General features: G+C 42.4%; 1 protein-coding gene across 1 annotated transcript in view; it reads left to right on the top strand.

Annotated features, from left to right (window-relative positions):
• cxadr (CXADR Ig-like cell adhesion molecule) overlaps window positions 1-23,141 on the top strand; it is a 34,983-nt gene that overhangs the window by 3,416 nt on the left and 8,426 nt on the right. The window contains exon 2 of the mRNA XM_041951744.1: window positions 19,638-19,807. Within this exon, the coding sequence (XP_041807678.1) occupies window positions 19,638-19,807 (170 nt within the window). The remainder of the gene's footprint in view (window positions 1-19,637; window positions 19,808-23,141) is intronic.

Raw genomic sequence — 23,141 nt, 5'->3', positions numbered from 1 at the left:
GCCTCATGCAGACAGTAATGACTTGAGGTCACATTCACTTGTCATGACCCAGCAGTTCAACAGCGCTACTTTCCTCTTGGTGGCTGAAACATGTTGCAGCCGCAGCTTCACCTCCAGACAAGCAGCCACCCACTCTGCCTGGAGCCCCCTGTCCTTGGAAATGAAGCAGGAACATGTAGAATCGGATTACACTCCAGGGACACTGCTTTGTCCTCCACAATCTGATGATGGGGACAACCGAGCATGAATATTCACAGCCCCGGACGTTAATATTTTAGCATGCCAGCACAGTACAGGCCCTGTGCCAACTCCTGTTCACCTACATGGGAGTGTGAAACGCTGATCCCGCCTTTACCTCACCACATTACCCTACCATTTCCCTCTTTTCCTCCTCCCTCCATTTCATATCTGAATTACTAAATGAACAAATCGCTGCCTGCTACAGAATCAGTGAAAATGATTAATAGTGGTGCTTGCTTTTGTGTCCTGTTAATGGCTGTGCAGCCACTCTGTATTCAGAGCTCATTTCTTCTTCACAGGTATGGGGTAAAACTGTCTTCTGGCCTGCTGCCAAAGCATTCTTGAGGAAAGATATATTGGCCAAATTAAAGTTCAATCCCTTGGTCATAAAGTCAATGTTACATTGACAGATATTTCAAGTTTGTTGTTTTCAAACTTCTATAACCCAGTATTGACCTACTGACAGCACCAAGCTCCCCAGAGGCATGCAAATTATGTGCTGTGGAGCACTTTTGCCTTAATGACACAAATTAGTGGTTGATCACTTCATAAAGGTCATGCTTTAGTGTGTACGTGGATCCAGGATGACCATGATATATTGGTCAGCTTGCATGCTTGGTCAGTCTGCTTGTTTTGTCCAACGAACCGTCTAAAATCCAAACAACCAATTTACAATGATGTGAAAACAGAGAAAAGCAGCAAGTTTTCTCATCTGAAGATGCTGGAATTTTTTTTAATAACTGACATAAATGATTAGTTAAGATTTTGCATTTGTAATTGAAATTTACAGCGAAATTATGTAAATGAGAGCATATGATTTTGTCATCTGATATGTACTAATATTACATTGCAACCCTAATTTGAGCTACAAAGTATTTTAGCTAAACTACTGTATATATATATATATATATATATACATCTGTAATACAATATGTATGTGGTGAGAGAGCAACATTTTACTGATCGAGTGACCATCCAATAAACTAGGATTTCATTTGAATAGCATCTGTGCACAGATGTAGCCATAGTGCATAGTTAAGATGCTTTGACTGAGTTTTTGTTATAAATAAATCAGCCAGAACGATTAAAAATCGTATTGAGACAACATTTTCAATCAACTCCTGTTGTTAACGTTAACTTAATTAGCTAGTTAATTTAGCGAGCAAAATCAGCAGTCGCTCGCTAGAAATGAGAAGCCTGATTTTGTCTACCTCTGTCAGTAATCACTGGACCCACTGGCCCGGAAATGACAACAACTACAAGTTGGACATGTGCCTCTGTTATCATTGTAAACTGCTTATGTGCAATGAAGAGCAGAAAGCTTGACAGATGTAGCAGTAGCAACTAAGGGGGGCGGGGCTTAGCAAGCGGCCATTAGAATCACCTGAAATTTGGCTCCTGATGAACATGACCAACAGAGAGACCAACATTTCAGACGGCACTATTCAAATTCAGAACACTCATTTGTTGTGGATTCCTGATAATCCAGCAGTGTTGCTGCCTGCAATGAGTAGGACTAAAAAATTTTGTTACCAACCATTGGATGTTTTGCTACTTACATGGTTTAGCACCATTGCTGAGGAACTAGTGTTAGTCGGTAATAACTGGACAAATCATTTTCATTTCATTTCTACATGTCTGCAGTTCTGCCACTGACACAGATCTCATTTAGTGGACTGTCAGATGCAGAGCAGATAGTACACCTGTGATATCTTAACCACGACTGCTGAAATTCTCCAAGTATGTGTTGAACAGGGAATGTACTGAGGCAGAGACATTTCCTCTGCTACCCATGTAACCTATCAGTTAAAACAAGGTCAGTGCAGTGCTGATTTTCTCCGCTCTCTTGAGTCCATCGGTCATCATCACTGTGTTGCACTGTTAGGGCGATAAACACCCCCAAAGCACATTCATCACTTAGCTACTTGATGCCCAGCTCTGCTGTGCCCTCTGCTCCTAATGAGGAATAATGGGCTCTGTGACAAATAAGCTGTTCACTGCGATGATAATAAGGGTTCTCGCGTACCTCATATCTCAAATGAACATCGCCGGAATGCCATTTTTCTGTAGATAAACGGCACAGAGGCAGAGAAGATGCTGCACACAGGCAGTGAAGGAGATTTGAAGGATTTTATTTAAAAAATCTGTGTAATTACTTGGAAAAAATGATACCGGAGTTCAGTAAACTTTAAGAATGAAGTAGGTGCTGTACTTAAGTACAACTATGTGGTAAACAAGGCTTAGAACTATAATAAAAGAAATGTGTGTTTCTAATATGCCGCTCATTTTTTCACAGTAATTGTCACTGTTTTCAAATGGTGGATGTCTCTTACTGGATTTAACGTCTTAGACTGTAGACATTTTAACACACTACAGTATGTGTTTTGCTTCCTGAATGAAGGGAAACGCCTATTTAAAGTGATATATGGATTTAACAAATATTTCACAGCCAGTATTCAGATCTCAAAAGCATTACTCTACTTCTGGTTCCTCCTCTTGCTTGCACTTGGAATGTTTTTTCCCACTTTATGACTATGTATTCTGGTTGGTTTTGCATAATATTCTCACGGCATCTGAGCTAGCCATCTCAGTATGAGGATACACAGTGTGGCAGGCAGGTCCCTAGGGTGTTGCATCTGCAGGTGCTGGCGTGCAGTCTGCTTACCTGCTAGGTAGGTGTCAGCTCAACTCTACACATGCTTGAACCTCTGTTAGATTATCCTTCGTGCAATGTTAAAGAATTTGGCTTGGTAGTAGGCTACACAGGGGGAAAAATCTCTTAACATGTAAAACAGGTCTGACAGTTTATTCTGACAACATATCTTTTGTTGCCAGGTCGGACTTCGAATGGCCGCATCATTTTGGAGATAAGCATTGTATATTGTATTGAGCATGTCACATTATTATCAGCTAATGTCCAGGCATTGTCTAACACAGAGCTGAGTTGTGGGAAGATGATTGTATTTTGTCCTCCAGCAGTAAGCCCCCACTCTCTCTGCTAAGAACATTAGAGTTAATTGTGTGTCTAATCTTGAAAAATATTATGGCTCAGAAAATAAGCTACAGAAGCAGAAGGTGGGGTGAATTTTGGGAGGAGGAGGGGGTAAAGCAGCTGTTGAAGGAGCCATTTTTAGCACCTCTATCTCATTGAAAAACATTACACATTGTCGAATGCGGGTATGGTGAAAAAGGCAAATAAGTGTGGTCTGTTGAAAGCCTGTCTTGATTCAGTCCCACTCGATTTTACTCCCTGTGGTGCTCATATTCAAGTCAGTCTTTGTCTGTCTTAGTCTGATGTTTAATCATCATGTTAAATTATATAGTTATGCTAATAGCGCCTGTCCATAGAAAAAAAGGATTTATGCTTGTTGCCATGCACACAATCCTAGTCTGAACAGTTTTTACAGGGGTGATGATTGCTTGTATTATAGATTTTAGAATTATATTAAAGCAGTTGTGCGGTGAAATTTTATGATGCAGGCCGAATCTTGTTAGGAGCGTTCAGGGAGAATTGATACAAAGCGACACAAAATTAGACCCAGAAAATCCCATTTCTTGTAACATTTGTTGCCTCATAATCAAGCTGTTGCTAAACTGAAGCCAAAGACTGCCATGCGAATCCTTAGAATTTGGAATCTGCAAAAAGGGCGAATATGAAATGTAGGTTTTAATGTTAATCCAGTCAGCCTCTGTGACTGTGTATCTGTTTCAACATCTGTGCGTTGTTTTCACGGCATCAAGTGAACCTCACCACTTCACTGATACTGTGAATACTTTTCAGTGAGGGTTTGTTTTAAGATGCTGTTGATATGTTTGCAGGTGAAGGTAGATATGAACAAAGGAAAGCTACTGCATGTGCAAGCTGTAGCATTTCTGCAAATTGTCCCTAATCTCCTGTGGAAGGATGCATGCAGGGAAACATTTTGTTTCATGAACAGGCATTACACGAGATTAGATTAGATGAAACCATCCCCTATGGACAAATCAGGCCATCGCAGTGACAGAGAATAGAAAAATATACCCCCTCCAATCCTGGGGTCACTTGGTGTACTGGTAAAGATGAATCTTTGGATCAGAACATTTCTATATATTGATCACCCATATACTCTACTCATATTCTTTGTACCCACATACTCATCACTACTTCTATAATACTCATACTTAAATGATAATGCAGCGCTCTCATTTTTAAACCAGCCAACCAGTCAATCAGGCAAACCATTACAGCCAGTCTGTTCCATTTATGTCCAGGCAAGTTAGGAGAAAGTCCAAGAGTGGACTGTAAATGGCATTGTTGTATGACTTGGAACAAGTCCTCAGTACTTTCAGATGACTTCCATTTACTTGCTATGGTTTTACAACCAGCTGTCCAAAACAAGTGTGGCTCTCTTCCATCTCCCTCTCTTCCATTAACGTTCATTAAAATGGTCTTTTCCTCGTCCTCCTGCCTCTGACGTTATTACTCCCGGGTCGTTGTTGGATCTATAGGTATGATGACCGGGACATCTGCTACTGTTGGGTATAGAAAAGGCTCAGCGCCTGAACCACAGCAAGGTCAGCAAGCCACAACAGACATTTAATTACTGTAGTGCATCTCGCCGCCATGTGAGGAAATCGGCAGCTGGCCCAGTCGCCCTCCAAAGAGATGAGATTGAACTGAAAATAGCTCTGTGACTGGCTGGTTTATGATGGTCAGAATGCACATTACTGCACAACCTTAATCACAAGTGCTGCCGTTTTAATAAGCAGGCACACAGGGGCAGCCAGGCTGCAGTTGTTGCTGGTAAGTTCCCGAGGAACCAGCTGTTAAGTGTCTTAATGGAGACCATGCTTAATTTATGGGCACACACAGAGCTGCGTGGCTGGCTGACTGGCTTTCTCTGAGTGGCCAATAATTGGAAGGAAAAGAGTAAACCCCCACGTCTTCTCCACAGCACCCACTCTTTTCACAAGGTGTAGGGAAACATCAACTGTGCATTTAATCCCCCTGTGACAGGACATCCATCTGATGAGAGTGAGGGGATGATTTATCAGCGACAGCTAGAGCTTTAACACAACTCTACAGCTGGAGTTGTAGATTAATGACCTGCGGAGACATAAAAATAGCCTGTGACTGCCTTCAATGTCACCTGGCATCTTATCAACTAAAAAGTCTTATTAATCAGCCATTAACGTGTTGGGTAGTACCGTAATATCTCGAGAGCTTAAAAGACCTTGTCAAAAAATACGTGAGATTAGTTTAGACATGAAAATTCCCTGATAATCCTTCTGCTCTAAGATAAAGTGTGGGAAAAATTTGCTGGTTCCCCTTGACCTGGATCTAAGTGAACTGATATTAGTGCAAGATCCTGTGGGATGTGTTTACCAAGTCAGACAAGAAGTATTGAACTGCTGTTGATACAACCCCAAAACATCACCACAGCACACACAGTGTCTGGTCGTCTTTGCCAGCTCGGTGTCACGCCGTGTTTTCTCTATAAGGATTCAACATTTTTTTAACCCCTGTAACATGACATCTGTTATTTATGTGTCCGTGCAGCTCCGCCACGTAAAGGCGAACAGTCGTCATTGTGCTGCGCCTCAGTCACATTCACTGAGATTATGTACTTGTCAGCCTGATCCAGCCGTGTTTGGCAGCATGTCTAGACTACTCAGGGGTCAGACCTTTTTAGATGTCAGTAAAGCCATCAGGGAGTTGGCTTGTATGGCAGGTTCCAGGCAAAAGTACTCCACTACATCCACTAAACACTCAGCAACCAGACATCCTTGCAGAATCTTCTGAAGGAGTCAGGTTATTCGTAGGTGCAGTTTTGTTTTTTCTTTTGGCCACGTAATGTTGTATGTTAAATTAAACAATGTTTTTGTGATGGTACAACATCTGTTTTAGAGATAGAAGGTGCAGTAGACCTACAGTAATATTAATCATAATCATTCAAGGTGCTGTACATAGAAGTTGAAACAACACAAATGAAAAGGGTAAAAGAAATCTATTTAGAAAAACTTCAAAAAAAGAATAGTAAAAGAATAAAAATAAAAAGATTTGTAGTAATAATAATAATAATAATAATGCCACATTCACACGCAAACTGAGGCGATGGCGTCATCGTATCCCAAACGCTGTGTTTTACATGTACACACAGATACACAGAAAATTGAGTTTTTAAAAATCTGCACTTTAGAAGGCGTTGTAAAACGTCTCCATTTACTGATTATTAAAACGCTGTTTACGTGTGAACGAGAGCCCGCACACAGAGGAGCATGTTTGTGTTGCTCGTATACATGTGGCCAAGGCCTCGGATTGCCAAAATAAGCACGAGTGCTTCACAGGACAACGAAACTGCAGCTCAGTTTCATTTAATCGATGTCAGCTTGACTGTTACCTGTTCACTCTCTTCACACCTTCGCAGAGCTGTAGGATTAACTCTATGCACACTATTGCCATAGTAACCATGGATGTCACCTAACCAACCAGGACTAAAATCTTCAGGGTTTACTGACTTGATTATGCTCCTTTATTCAGCTGTAACTAAGAGTGAATATCACAAACATTGTAACACAACCATTATTGACAAGACGCTTTTGGTAATTTGTTTCTTGTTGCAACCTTCAGTAAAAACTGAGCTGGAGTAGAAAATATGTTGTACGTGGATTTGCTTGGTTAACTTGGGTGGTTGGGCTCCTCATCGCATCCCTGGTATCAGCTTTACTCTGCTGTGTGTTACAAATAGGACAGCTGCTGCTCTTTGATTCAGAGGCAATTTCATGCTCTGGAGTCCAATTTAATGCGGGAGTAACATATATGTGGATGTACACTGTGCTTAATGTTTTCTAAAGGAGTTTGTGTCCAGTTTGCAGTGATCAGCTCTCTGTTTTTTTTTTTTTGAACAGATGCTTGGGTTGTAAGATGGATCTAGGTAGCCTAGGAAAACTATCAGGGTCAAAATAACAAACTCACTCACTCTCTGCAGCTCACGTCACTCTTATCCTGAATCCCCTCTGAAACCGACCTCTGCTTTTGTAATGGGCTTACTGCATTTATTTGTACTGTCCAGACTCTGCTCTTCTTCATGAGCCTAACAAGCCTCTTCTCATGCACAGTTGAAGAACACGACGTGCAGAATAAATACCATCATGACCAGAATTCGTAGGATTGCTTCTTTGTGCACAGATGCCTGAACTAGTGCAGTTATTTTTAACATTCCCAATCGCATCTTGTCATTTAACGTGGTATGTAGACTAGAGTGGTTGTTATGAGCTCCCTCCTCATGTCTAGGCTGAGAGTGCGAGCTGGAGGCATGAATAAACCCAGTGGTCTTGGTTAAGTTGTAACAACAACTGACAGTCTTCGCCTGCAGCTTCCTACAAGGCTCAACACTCAGGTGCATTTACTACACCTGCCTTCAAGAACCTCCGACTGAAGAAGAGAAGCCAGCCTTGAAACGTCAGGCCTGTTTCACAGCCTGCGCAGAGAGAAAAAGAGAGGAAAGGAAAAAGGATTATCCATCTTGTTATCTTTTAACAGCAGTCTTATCTTGATGTCCTGGTGTAGTGTCTCCCCCACACAGAGGACAGGAAGGGACTGTCTGTGTTGTTACACTTTCACAAAGACCTCTTTCTGCCTGGTCGAGAGTGCTTTGGACAGGATGAGAGGGTTTAGAGAGAAGGGATGTTATAAATGCAGTTGAAAAGGAATTGATGTTTTAGCAGTTATCACAAAGTACTTTGTTGGCGCGCCATTTTTGCCTGAGTCCTCGGGAGCTTTCAGCAGTAATCAGGTATTTTTCGTCCTTTTTTTCCCAGTCTGGACGTAAAACGCATATAGGTCTGTGTGTTTTCTACCAATGTCCAAAAGACCACCATCATGCATTGTCCTTCAGGCAGGGGACCTAATTTTAGCCCAGAACCTAGAGGAAACAGTGTGAGCAAGGCAGACTCATTGACTGCCTCCCAGCCAATCTAGCTGACAGCCATACATGCCTCTGCACTGCGTGGAAAATGGGTTACTGTGTAGATCCACCATAGGCAGAGGTAATGTCTTAATCTGGAGGAGTAGGCCTTCGACATCCTACAAAGGCGTTCGTAACCAAAGTAACTCAATCACTTTATAGCAGTTTTTAATAGGGGTGGGAAAAAAATTAATTCACTTAAGTATAGTGATTTTTTTTTTTGGAGATGTGACGCTGACCGTAAAATCAATTTGCAGCACATATTGAGACGGCACGAGTATCGTGATGGTATGCAATGGAGAGATAAGGATATCATATCGTCCCATACCTAATAATTAACCAGAAAGCAGCAACTCAGATTCAAGGCAAGTGTGTCAGCTGTAATAAGTTACTCTTCTATTGTTTATTTTTCATCTGTGAAAGGTAATGTAGATTTTGGATAATTAGTTTTACGACAAAGTCATTTCCAGCAGTGGTTAGACTTACACTATTCTCCACTCTGTCTAAAAGAACGAGGGAGGGACCCAGGAATTCATTGGGAGGCAGTTGTATTTGAATTGTTGGTATTTCATGCTCTCCTCTGAGCTGTCTGCAGTCTAGCCTTACACTTTAATCCTTGCAGTGGTTTGGCATTGAGCCATAAGAGTCTTCACCTCTCCATAGGTGTTTACATAACGTACATTTTGTGTATATGTGACTTGATTTACCAACTGAGCACTTTTCAAAGTTATATGAAAACAAGTCCTCAGTTGACTAAACCAAAATGCCAGAGCAGTGTCAGTGATTTGTTTCAGATGGTACACATAAGTAGTTTATCACTGAGAAAGGCAAACCTGACTAAACTTGGCCTGTCCATTCTCACGGCCCCTGTATGTTAAAGTGAGCATGGTGCAGTGAAACATTCAGCCCACCTTAGGCTGAGCACATGAAATCGCTGAGCTCTGGAAATTCCAGAAATGTGAAATTGTTTCCCCTCCTGGAGTTTCTGAGTTCATAAAATTCCATCACTAATGACGTTTAAAACCAGGCTTGTTAGGCGCTGCAGAAAGGCCTTCTAATCCCTCTTTTTCTCTCCGTGTTTCGGTGGGAATGTTCTAGTATGATAGTCATGTTCTGTTGCTTTAAGATGACTTCTCGTGTGTTCACCTCTGTGAGATAATTGAGCACAGCTGTGAGAAACCTTTGCTTCCGTATACTCACACATTTTGCTCTTCTTGTTCGTGTATTCTCTAAAACCTATATTGTCTGTATCAATTGTCCAACACGTCCGATGCCGCAGTAAAAACCACTCTGCGAGAGTCCATCAACGGTGTGAATGAAGTAGCTGCACTCTGTTGCACTTGTGTCTCAGTGTTTGATCAGCGATGCTGCCTCCTGATCACAGTTGGCATTGTGCCCTGGGGCCCGGACAAAGGCTGGGGCTGGGGCGCCGACAGGGGCCTGGTCTGTATCAGACACTTCATTTGTTTTGGGGGATGGGGGAATAGGATAGGCAGCGGCGTGGCTGCTTCCCCCACAGTGCAGAGAAACTAATGTGTCAGGAGAGACCTACATGTCTGCACCCCACTGAGTCATTTAGCTTTAGTTTTTTGTTTCGGCTCATTGAAAAATGCTGGAAGCTCACATCACCAATACATTTCTTTGATAAACATGATTTCTTTCAGCAGCCTTTACCCAATCCTCATTTGCTTGTATTTCATCAAATAATAATATGTTTAAAAAGCTGCTTATATTTAAAAGATCATAAAGATGCCTCCCCTTCTGGAGGTCACTCCACTATTCTAGGATCTTTTACCGGCTTTCTGCCAGACCTTTAATTGCGTCCTCGGTGACACTGCTATAACTAGATAAAATAAAAATTTTGAAAATGCCAGTGCACTAAATGCACCATTTGGGCTTTGACTTCCCAACCCAACCTTGGAATCAGTCAGAAATTCATTTCATCACATCAGAAACATGTGATTGAAGTGTGTCTCTGTTTCTCTGTCCAGATTATGCAAATCATTTTGTTCTGTGGGCAGTGTCCACATATTCTGGCAAGTCAGCTGGAGTAAAAGCAGGTTTGATATGTGTGTGAAAAGTCAGGGTAAAGTCTAATACTTAATGGACCAGTGTGCAGGATTTAGGGGGATCTATTGACAGATGACATCATGGTGTTTATTACTCCATAGTCTTTTATATCTACAGCTACAGTGGTCCTCTTCCTTGGAGTCCGCCATGTTTCTATAGTTGTCCAGAACATACAAACCAAACACTCTAGAGAAGGCCTTCTGTTTTTTTTTTTTTTTTTTTTGCAGTCACTACAGGGGTGAGTGAGGCGAGGTGTATTCATTTGATTGCAGTCTACAACCTCGCTGCTAAATGCCACTAAGTCCTGCACACTGGACCTTTAAAGTTCAGATGAAATTGCATTTCGAGAGTATCTAGCTTTCGCATCGCGACATAGTTGTGAGTGAGCCTCCATTCAGTTGTAGGGGACTACTCTCCTCCGTCAGCACCTTTATCTCACCCTTTTCTGGAGCAGGCAGATGTACCTCTCGAACTGCAGGACAGTCAGGTCAGTTACTGCTATACTGTTATAAAGCAGTATGCCTCAGGGAGAGAGAGAAAGACGAAGCCCATCGAATGCTTCATGTAGTTGCTGAAGCAGTCCACTGTTAAATGCCTTGGGCATAATTTTGCGGGCCTGTAACCATGATATTTTGGGGAAATGGAACAAGGTTTGAGGTGGCGAACACCCAAAGACACACCAATGCACCAAGCTGTTGCTTGCTATCTAACTAATGAATGTTAGCTCTGTGCTGCTAAAAGTGGAAGATTGATTGATGGGTGGATGTCATGGTAATATTGGTCAAACTGGCCGGTTCAGTCTTGTGTTAGCACATGATATTTTGTTTTACTGGAAGAAAACACAATTGGGTTTTGATATTAAAATACAAAGGAATTGATTTTGCTTCTGTATTTTTTGGGACTATATTGTTAATTAGGTGCACACAGTATGACAGTGGATGTGATCTAAAAGAATATTTTGTTTCATCATGACTTTAAGCTTATTAAGATGTAATGTTTATGGCAGATGAAGCAGGGAGGATACTGACGCTGGTGGGCCAACAAATACCTGACTGCTGGCTCACCCTTGTGTTTTTACTCAGGCATACTCGTTCTCCATTTAAAAACTGGCTGATGATTGATTTAAACCCCTTACCTTACCCAGCACCCCTCCTCCGCCTGCAAAGAAGATTGAGTGTTGTTGTATGTGTGTGTTTTAGAGGCATATTTCTATTTTACACCATCAAGTCATGCAAACTGCTTTCACGTGTTCGCTAATTGCTTGCAGGGAACATTTTTTCCCCTTGCAAAGTGAGGAGGACATGATTTTGTAATTACTCCTCTGGCATCTCTAACTGTAGAAAACGCTCCAGCTGTTTCATGTTTGTATATCCTCTGTGTCACAGCTACATCTACACACAGGCATTTTTTAATAAACAAGGCACACCAATGCATCTCTGAACCACCTCATATTCAGCACCTTCATGTCTCTCTGCCTCTTGACTGTTTTAATTTCCTCTTCACATGACTCTATTGGCACATTTGCTGTCATTTCCCATGCGGCTGTTATCAGCGGGCTATCTGTGTGCTGCTCCTTGGACTGGCATCTTGCCTATCAGCTTTACGGAGCAGCCAGCCCCAATATTGTCACCATCTCACTATGTCCCTGGGCTTCAACAAATCCTGAAGGACACAGGCCTTTTGTGTGTGTGTGTGTGTGTGTGTGTGTGTGTGTGTGTGTGTGTGTGTGTGTGTGTGTGTGTGTGTGTGTGTGTGTGTGTGTGTGTGTGTGTGTGTGTGTGTGTGTGCGCGCGTGTGTGTGTGTGTGTGCGCGTGTGTGTGTGTGTGTGCGCGTGTGTGTGTTTACAGGTCTCAGAGACACTGGGCTGGGGGTTCTTATCTGACTCTTCAGGGTTCTTTAGATAAATTTGCCTCCTCTCACAGAGCGGGGGATCGAGGGAGGAAGGGATGTAGGGTTGGTCTGGGTTGCTTTTAGTGGTTTGTGTCTCGCTCTAGAACAGTTCATTGTGGCAGAGAGGTGCGACGAGCAGCAGCCACTTAAATCCGCTGTCCTGCACCTTGTCAAATGCTAATGCATTCTATAAATACGAAGTACAAATCCCAAGGCCAAGATTTGAGAGTCCCTATGAGAAGACCTTTTTGATTAACCGACCATTAAGGAGTTATACAGTTTGAATTTGTCTTTCCTGTCCCCTTTGCACACTTCCTCCTCCCTTTCTGTAGTTCCTTTATTACCTCACTGATTCAGTGGCATCAGTTTATACCAACCTGATGGTGGCTTTACAAATCTAATTTGAATGAATGTGAAATATGATAGAATTGCCCCCTTTAATAAACGATTAATGCCTCTCAGCTTCAGGGAGGCAGTCATTGTTTTTATATGAAAGAAATACCAGGACTCTTGCTTATCCCAGGCTTTCATGAACGAAATAATTAAATCAGAAATATTGTCACTGGTGATACACAAGGATACGTGCAGCAAATGGTTGCAGTGGACATTCACAGCAATGGCATTAACCGCATCCCCCATGGGCTCATCTAAAAGCTGTCAAATGCTCAGGCGGTCGAGTAAAGTGCTTGTCATCCGTCACCCCTTCATCATTTAATGTTCAATTATGTCAAAACAGCCTTTAGGTCATCGGCACTGAGAATTGATGGCCCCTCTGTGTGGCAAGTGGAGCTTTCAGGCTGCATTACAGCACAATCAGTATGGTTCAACAGTCCCAGCCCTCCGCAACACTAAATAAACCACGGGGCACCCACATTGCTTCAAATTGAATAGTTCCAGTGGGGGCACTGGGGCAAAACATTCAGAGCCTTCTTCTTCAGCAGCAACCAAGTTGTGAAGTTATCCTCTGCTGTGCCCGAAATAATTGATGTTCTTCGGCACGGTCACAGGGGATTGGCTCGACTGTTTATGATGAGGAGAGCGTCTGTGCTGTTTAATTTGGTCCTTTCAGGGCCCCCAGACTGCAATTTCACCATAATGAATCACTAATGTTCATCCCGCCGTCATTGCCCATCGAGGAAAATGTGCCACACTCTTCAGAAGCTCTGTCCCGCGTGTGTTTTTTGTCTGTTTGTCCTCATGAGTGAGCTGCTTTCTTTACTTTCAAGATTGTTTACTGAAATACCTAATCATTAGTTTCACTGCCACTTAGGTTTACATTAGACAAAATGCAGCTGCAGTTGTATTAATGATACACAAACCTCAAAGGGAAAAGTAAATCCCAGTGAAACGTCACTGACCTCTTTCACCTAGCCAAGCTTTTTCTTGTTGCTGTTGTCGCGTTGTGAGCCTGAAATAGCTGCTGCCTTTATCTCCCCACGGTAAGACTTGGCTTTTCAGACTTTACTCCCAAGGATGCTCATTAAGGTCAGAAGGTAGAGAAAGAGGCTTATGAACCACTGTGGCCCCTGCCAGGGTTTTGAGGGTCTTTAGCGTGGCTAGCACAAGGGTCAGAAGAGGTTAGCTTGTCAAACTGTCTCCTGGTTTCAGGGCTTATTGCTGTCTGCGGAGGCTACTCCTTACACCAGACAGCTTAACCTCATGCCTTCCCAGAAGACCTCTGACAAAACACTTCTGTGTAAATAGTATCCATTCTTAGAAATCTATGTGCATATCACTGAGAAACTAATCTGTCCTGGCTGCAGACAAGAGCTACAGTAGACCAATGAATCGTATAAGCCAATATTTGCTTATAGCCATGTCACCGTTACATACACGAGTGAACATATAATTATCATGATTGGGTTATTTTTGAACTCCCAGTTATCGATATTGGTATCAGCCATTTGGGCTATGCTCCATGTTTTTTTCTGATTCTTTAGATTTATTATGTTATTAGTTGATGACAAATGCCCATCACAAATTAGCTGTCCCCAAAGTGAGGTCTCTAGACTCTGTTTGTCTTATCAACTGCCAAAAAAACTCCAGGGTATTATTCAGTTTACAGTGAGAAAAAACAGGAAAAGAAGCAATTACATACATTTAAAAGTTGTCATTGTTTGATTTTATTTTATTTTATTTTATTTTTGGCTCATCATTTCAGTCAGCATATTAATTTCTTGGGAAGCTGTGCCTGTGTTTACAGTGTTTCTTTGTAATGAAACCTCGTGGATGATGAGGAAGATGCCTCACTGTGACAGGTTCGAGCGTGGCTTTGTCGACTTTCCACAAATGCTTTTGTGAATGGTGAAAATGGTGAAGTAACGTTAACGTCCCTTTTCATAACTCCCTTCTGTCTCCACCTACTTAACCTCTCTCTCTCTCTCTCATGCCATCTCTGAAGCACCACGGTAACCTTCTCTGAGGGATTGGTTGCCAGGAGACAGGATTCGCTCCCCATTGTATGCCGACAAAGGTGGAGGGGGTGGGTAGTAGGGATACAATCAGCAGGAGTGGAGAGAATCGGAGGCCTCGGGGACTGGCACTCCACAATCATGGGTGTGTTAGAAAGGAGGAGGACGGGCAGGGAGGGGTGGGTGAGTGAATGGCAGTGGGGGTATTGGGTGGAGTGCGCTGACACCCTAAATTCCTCTTGTTCATTCCCGGTCTCCCAGTAACCACACTGGGATGTGCTGTGTCAGACAGTGTGGTGGAGACTGGAGGCAAAGAGACGCTCATAGGGACACCGGCAGCCATGGATAGTTATTAAGACAGACTTAAATTAGCCAGCGTGCCCTCCCCCATGGCTCGGCTCCCCCACTACACTGACGCGCGCGCACACACACACACACACACACACATACACACAGCAGGACACACATTCTTACTACAACAGCAGACACTGAGCTCAAGGAAATTGTGTTCGTCTGGCGTACATGCATGACTGCATTTAACAACAGTCTATTTTTCATAGTTTTCCTTGGACTGTGATGATGGTTTCTCTTATCAGCCGATTATATTACCTTTGAGGAAGAAGGCCAGTTTACTTGAGCTCTGGTGCCATTTCTCTAAATAAAGACTGACGGTCACCTCATATAAGCCAGTGATTATATGGAGCGCTCTCTCAGAGACTTTGAGCTCAGTGAGATCATTTCTGCTCTCAGTCACGTGGGCACACTGTATGCACAGTATGTGTTGATGGCTGGTACTGTAGTTGCTGATTAACACTGTGAGCTGCCTTTTTGAGCACGCCAACTGGGTTATTTGTGTTTTTCCACTATGAGCAGCTAGTGGTAGGGATATGTTGTTTTTTTTCCCAGCCAGCTGTTTTGAAATCCTCCATCAATCATAGGGTTTGTTCCAAACAACAGTCATCTAAATTGCCACATCCTGGTTATTCTTTAATTAGTTATAATAAGTTGTGATCTTAAAGGCCTAGAAAAACAATTTTCTCAATCATTTTACTGTGAATAATGGGGTCCTACATAAACACACAATTTTCTACCAATGTTTCAACAGTTTGGGTTATTATTAGAGACTAGGCTTAGCTGGTCACATAATTCTTTATCAGGACTAATTTCCTATCTTCCTGCCCTGTTTACAGCCCCCATGCAGTGGACATTTTGTTAAAATGATTGAAAGGATTGTTTTGACTGAGCTTGTACCTCCATTATAGTTATTTTCATGTCATGGAAACGTTGGCCATCTGCTTGAAAGACCCTGAAAATAAATCTTACATATTTCTCTATAACACTGAATACTCAGTGTTTTGGAGTTTGATACTCTAGAAAACTCAACTAGTCTGCCTCATCAGGACTGTGGGGGCAGTTTGGTCAGACAACGTAATAATATAACATAAGCACACAACTACACAGTCGTCACTAGAATTTGATTTGTTGTGGCTAAACTCTGATTGGTGCACAGAGATATTTGTGACATCAGCTTTTTCAAACGAAGCCCCGCCCTCTCCAACCAGGGAGAAAAGCAAGGACAAAAACACACACACAGAAATCTCTCAGGAGAAATCACCAAAACTGTTCACATTTTAGCAGAAAACGGGACTGCATTACTTAGTAGTTTCTTTATGTAGTTGCTTTCATTGCACATTTACTGTGACTTAAATCAACCAAATGATCTCTTTATACTTGCAGCAGCTGGATTGAACAGGTTTAACGATGAGGGCTGTAATGAACCAAAGAAAATGTTGGTCGACTGAAATTCTACCTACTCTGCAACTAATCAATTGGTCAAAGGGGAAAATCTCATTATCTCTAGATTAACTATTATTTTGTAAATGCAGGTGCCTCTCTTTCATTCATACACTGCAAACCTGAACTTGTCTAGATTTTACGCAGAGGAGTTGTACGTGACAACGCAAATGTCAGAATGACATGGGGTGTTAATTGGGTGTTTAAAAAAAGCAGATATTTAGGCCTAATTTTCACTGGTTTGGGGTTGATGTCTGTCTCCATCCCTGGTTTTAGATGGGACAGATTACATTAATAATTTCCTCTTGTTGGAAAGCTTATATTGCTCTTACTGTAACGTAAAGAGTCGTTGTCAACCAGATTAACGTTAATTTCACTTCACCTGTCTCACCTCTCCTCCTCTCCATATCCATTATCTGTACATGAACCTTGCAGCAGTAGTAGTGTAGAACAGTAGTAGAATCATCATCCCCCCCAGGCAATGGTAGGGGAAACGCTGTATCTACCAACCAATCGACCAGAAGGTGTCAGCCCTATTATAGCTTCCTGCCTGGTGATTGAATGTGGAATTATCCTGAAATTACCATCAGTGTTTATATTCCTCTGCCTCTGCACTGCTGTCACCTGGGCCACCAGACAGGCAGATTTATAAGCAAACCAGGGTGATATCCTGAAATGACACTTTTTCCCCATTTGTGTGATGCTGAATAGAAGAGGCCTCTTGCTGAACTGTAATTTAAACAAACGCTGTCTCAGAGGTCCGTCATTGATTTAACAAGTACATCAGACAGTGTCCCTCATTACCCATCAGAGAAACCGGTCTCTCTGACAACTGTTCCAGCTGAGTACTTTCTTTTTCTCACAGAATGCAATTTTTTCCCCTTTCTAAGCAACTTTGAAAAGTGCCCTGGCTTCTTTAAGTGCTTGATGAATTCACACAGCTTTCCGTCATGCAGATGCCAAGCTGTGTATCCATTTTGACAGTGATAGACACATATCTCAGTTCTCCCTATATTGCTCCTCGTTTCTCATGGTTCTGCTGAAGGCGATGGATCGTTCCCATCAAGGGCATCTGTCAAAATCTGTGGGCTGAAACAACCAGCTGCAGCACCAGCGGCCGGGGAATAAAACTACGCTTGTGCTTTGCAACCGTATCAAGTGCTTACAGGCTCTGAGCTTCAACAATAGTGGGCGTGACTGAGACTGTCACTCTCTATATGTGTGTGTAAGCTGCTGTGGTGTATTTTCATTCAGTTGTCTAACACAGCCCACAGGGAAGTAAGTTTTGAGGCAGAAACAGAGCGGATGGACATGAGATGCGGCAGGAGCCTCAACCTGTAGCTCACATCGTCCTTACCCTGAGGGTCAGGATCAAGTAACCCTCTCCCAATCAGCTGCAAAATGAATGTTTTCATTTCATTTAAGTTGCGTACTTGATATCGTTAACTGTCACCTTGACCCTGCTCACACTGTTTGTAGATTTGAGTGAGAAGCAGTACATGTGACATCTGCTGAGTGCCCTGCTTCTTGTCCACCACCTGCCGTGTTGTCAAATTAATAAAACAAAGGTAGCGGTAATGTGGGTTGGAAGACGTAAGGGGTTGCAAGTTTCTGTAGCTCTTAAAGAGTTTAAAGAGTGACTCTAACTGTAGTACAAACCATCTGCACTACAGTAAAACATGCATAATGCACTTGGGACACTAGTTGAGATGCATTTGTGTTTGCATGGATGCATGTACTCTCATTTGTTTGTCATTCATGGTAATCAAAAAATAAACCTTTCCAGGAAGAGAAGAGAGGTTAACAAAGTGTGTACCGGTGCCAGGTTTACCTCCTGTTTCACCGATTGTCTTTGCACATTAGAGTCAGCTCCATCTGTCAGTGAGTGTAAAAGCAGTTGTATGAGATGCAGATAAGGAAAATGCTATGTTTTTTGTTTTAGATGGAGTGAAAACTATCTGTTACCAGCAGAAAATTTCAGTTACATGTGTTTGATTCCATTTGTGCGACATGATAAGTGTTACACATTTACAGCGCTTTTTAGCACCAACATATTGTGGTGATACTTTTTTTCCTTAGCTAAAGCCGTTCTCCCCCCACACACTGACTGGAAGGTGGCAGGCTGTCAGAAGGATTTTAATGTGTCGAGGCAGCATGTGACAACTCCATTCTCTATGGACTGTGTTCCTTGCCGTGGCTTAAATCTCTTATTGAATGGAGAATCTTAAACCAGTTGATGTCACCAGGAAATTATGTTTATTCGTTCTAAGAATAAATGCTTAAGAGTCTGCTCCAGTTTGGTGACGGGCTACAGTTTCTCTTTATTATTATCAGCATTCCTTCAGCTAAGCTATGTTCTACTCGATTAAGTCTCTTTTTTTCACTGTGTGATTTACATTATGCATATTTTAGGAGTTACTTCTCAGACAACATGTAGCCATATTTATTTTATGAGTGGCGCATTCCCTGAATCAAACCATTTGACAGCTGACTGAAAATATTTCTGTAAAACAAGTCACTACAAACCATTTTCATCAGCTTTGCATCCAAGCGATACAATGCAAGCAACAGAATTTTCTATCACCCAAAAAATCTCATGTATTTACACTCTGTAGACACAATGTTAGAAATGAGCATCATTCACCAAAAAATGTAAGCAAATGAAGTTTCCAGCTGTAAAGGCGGTGATTGTGGGTGATTGTGTGATCTGGTGGTGTGTCTGTCTTAGCACGAGTCCTCTCTTTCTTCTCTGAAGCTCCCTGCAGCCAACCATTAACACAGAGGTTTAGCTTGTGTGGTCTCAGGTTGGACAAATTATTACAATAAGAAATCCACTTGAAAGCATTTTACAGAAAGGCTGTTTGTGCTGCCAAAGCTAGAGAGGAAAAAAGAGAATCAACTGTGTAGAAACTAATAAAACTAAGTAGATGACAAAATGAATGCCTGGTAATTATTTTCGGGCTAAAATGTTGCACTTATAAATGAGTGTGTAGATGTTTATTGTGAACATCATTATGTCACTGAGTCGAAAGTGAATTTAAAATTCATGTTCAACATGTTATAAACAGCTGGGACATACTGACAAAAATGTGATAGAATTGTCACTAAATTCAATTCATGTAGTTAATAAATATTTTTGGGCCTTATTTCCTTGACTGATCATGAAATGTTTTTTAAATTGGATGTTAAAAAGGTCTTAGACAGTCTTAAATTTAGTTGAACATGCTCAGTCCCATGTATGTTGCAGCGCTGACTTTAATTTCCCCTCTCTGTGTGTCTCTTCAGGTTTGGCCTCTGGTCTAGAGATTATTTCTACAGGGCCGACATCCATAGAGAAGGCCAGCGGTCAGAGTGTGAAGCTGGACTGCCAGTTCACTCTGGGCCCTGAGGATTCTGGACCGCTGGACATTGAGTGGAGCCTGTTGTCGTCTGACAACCAGAAAGAGGACAAAGTGGTATGTGTGGATGTTCCCCACAAACATTGAAAGTGCAGTTTTATTTCAAAGATAGCATATGAAAGTACATTTGGCATGTTTCTGTTCTCTGATGGACTTTTATTTAGCACAGTCCTTTTATCTGTGTTCAGAGAAGTCGAGCTTTGTTCTCGCCTTTTGGTAAGAAGTTGATAGAATCTTTTCCAACCTGATTTTCTCTATGTGGCTCTAGAAATTCTTTCACACACTCCTCAACAATATGTCAGACAGAAATCATTGTTTTCTTTTTCTCATAAGTTTAAAGACTTTAAAAAGCCCCTCATTTTTTGCAGTGTGTGGCTTTGCACTTCCTTTACAGCTGTCTCTGTGTGTTTTGGTATGTTGCGCAAGAGGTGAAATACAGTACAGGTTCTATGCTAGGTGTGTATTTTCTCAAGGTGTTGGGAAGTATACAGTGTACAAGACAAATGTAATATGAGCCACATGTAGTTCTATTGAGCATTTGTTCTCTGTAGTGCTCTCACAGACACATAGTGGGAGCGATGGGAGCTCTCTCTCCCAGGCAGTGTCTTTCCTTTCCAGCATGGCCCTCAGCCATGGAAAGGGAAGACTACACAGCTCTACGGGATCTCCACATGCCCTCAGGGCTGCAACAGCCATAGAGACAGATTCTTGCTACAGATCGTTCCAGTGGTGTGGCCCTCTCCCGTGGCTCTCTATTCCCCCACCTCCCACCTGTCACAAAGCCTTCTCATCCCTCTCCTCTGTATCCTGTGGCTTTAGATTTTTTTTTTTTTTTTGGTCGAATGTTAGAAATAGGTCACAGGCTCATCATTAGGCTTCTCTGTCTCTGTCATCCACCCACTGTCCTCTCTGTCCACAGACCCAAACAGCCCTCCTCTCACCCAGGTAGTCCTGCTTCTGGTCACTGCTTTCTCAGTGTTTGGCCACTGAGGAGACACTTACCCCCCACCTATTAACCTGCTTTGTTTTTACTGTCAATCATTAACTGGTGTATTGGAGAAAAGGAAGGTGGAGCCAAAAGGATCTATCATTATGGTTTGATCTTAATTTGTCAGTGGTTCTTGTGATTTAATATTTAATATCATTTTTCCATTGTCTCAATGATGGGAACACAGGATTCAGTGTGGGTGGTTCCCCAGACCTCTTCCTCCTCTTGTCTGAATGCAGCTGTAGAAATATATCACGTGTTCCCAAATTGCATCTGGTTCCACAGTTTATTTTCTTTTTAACGTGCCATTTTGCTGAGGTCTATCTGCACACCCGTTAATGTTGCCAAACCTTTGTAGGAATTTAAACAGGCCAGACATCTCTCTCTGAACGTGTTTGTTCTCCTTGACCTATCAGATTTTGCTCGCTATACACACACACACACACGCTCACATTCGTATAGCCTTTAACCAGTATGAAGTCATGCTCAGAGTAAATGCTTTGTAATTAGTGGCATATTAATTCCAAGGGACTGCTTTCATATATGCGACAGTGTTAAATAGGATTAGGCTGATCTGCTAGGACCAAAGCTACCAGGTCAGGCAAGGAAATGAGAGTGAAGGCTAAACTTTATAGCCAGAGGCTCGCAGATGCTCGGAAAGCATGGTGAACCTTTGCTCACATGGCATGAGATGAACAAATCCAGGCTGCTCTTAAAGGAACCGCCACTATCAGATAAAACTTTAAAGTGGAGAACTAGTCTACAGGATCAGTCCACAGGGTCATAAACCTGGGAACTCAAAGCCCTGGTTTTGCAGGCAGAGAGATTGGCTGTGTGGCTGGCCCATGCAAAAAAAAAAAAAAAAAAAACCCTTACTTTAAGAATTGTGTTCATATTAAAGAATAATATATTCCAGCTGCGTTTTCTTTGCATTGATGCAATCAGACGTAATGCCACAGCATTATCCATTCAGTCCAGTATCTGGTGGGGAATGATGGCCTGCCTCATCTGACATATCCCACATATCATCGGGGCCTTTTTGAGGGTGGTGGAGCATAGCTAATGCATGTTGCTTTGTTGGACTTAAATGGGAGATGCCAGGCATGCCTACAGTAACAGTCATTTGCATTTGGCTCTCATTGCCTGGCAGATTAGCTGAAAGGAGGGTGTGCCACCGCTGTGAGAACAAGGAGGAAAACAATTACGAAAACTAAATCTCAATGGCGGATGGGAGAGGAATTTGAGCAGAAAAATACATTAAAAATACATAGCTTTATCATACAAACTGTGTCTTTTGTCCTTGAGCGCAGCAGCAGCAAAGCCTTTTGTTTATTGAAGTTACTGCGACAGGGATTTGTGCATGTTGACAAAGTACTGGAGGATTTGGGTATAAAGCCACAACACGGTTGGTGAGAAGCGCATTGAATGTACATTAGTAATGATCGTGAATGCTCATGGCCACATTTTGTTACATTCTCTACTGCCTCAGCGTTGAAGGACACTTGATCCATTTTCAGGTAGTCACTCTGCTTTAACCTTGCGAAGCCGTTTGGAGCTGTTCCTGTGAACGTATGTGGCAGCAGCGCTTGAAGTTATTCAACTTAAAAGCCTCAGTGGGAGCTCAAAGACATAATGCTGCAGCTCTGCAGGTTGTTTAGAGTATACAGGTATCGCAGCTCTCTGCTTTGCCTCTCAAATGATCCGCAGCTCTTCCTCTTCCCTCCCTGAGCAACAGCATCACATGACAATGACCTCATTTTCACATGTCTGATGAAACTAAGCCTGGCCAATAGAGGTCTTTTACCTCTGCAGCATGAGCCGTCCACTGAGAACGGCCAGGCCAGGTGGCGATAGTATCATTGAGTGTCCTACCTGTTACAAAACACAGCACACAGACAGTGGTGCTCTTCTGTCCTTTCCAGCCCCCGCCAGCTTGTCTAGTCATTTGCCCTTTTCATTTTCATTCCCCGGGCGCTTTATGGGATTTTTTTTTCATTGAATCATGATTCTCAAGGTTATTGTGCAGTTCACGTTTTTTGTTTTTTTTTTTGCTAGAGGTGTGCATGTGCGTAAGCACTCCCATCTGTGTGCCTGTGAAGTGGTTGAGCCCAAGTGAGAGTTCTTGTCTGGCTGAGCTTGGGGCAATTTAATTTCCTCTCCTGCGTGGTCTCATGTGGCATATTGCTGTTATTACTGCTGATGTTCTGATCCCCAGCGAAGTTAGAAGGATAGGTTTTCCTCCCCTGAGAGCCAGGAGGAATGTTAACTGCATTACCTGTTTACGTGGCTAATATATACAAGATGAACATGGCGGCCGTTGCGAGCACACCTGCCTTGCAACTCCAGGAAGGAGTCTTCCAGTTGAAAATGGAGCAGAAAGGCAACTTGGTGCAGACACGTCAG

This window comes from Chelmon rostratus, chromosome 14, assembly GCF_017976325.1.
Source record: "Chelmon rostratus isolate fCheRos1 chromosome 14, fCheRos1.pri, whole genome shotgun sequence".
Classification (NCBI taxonomy): domain Eukaryota; kingdom Metazoa; phylum Chordata; class Actinopteri; order Chaetodontiformes; family Chaetodontidae; genus Chelmon; species Chelmon rostratus.
The sequence above is the reverse complement of the archived record's forward strand: the minus strand, read 5'-3'. Positions and strand labels throughout refer to the sequence as shown.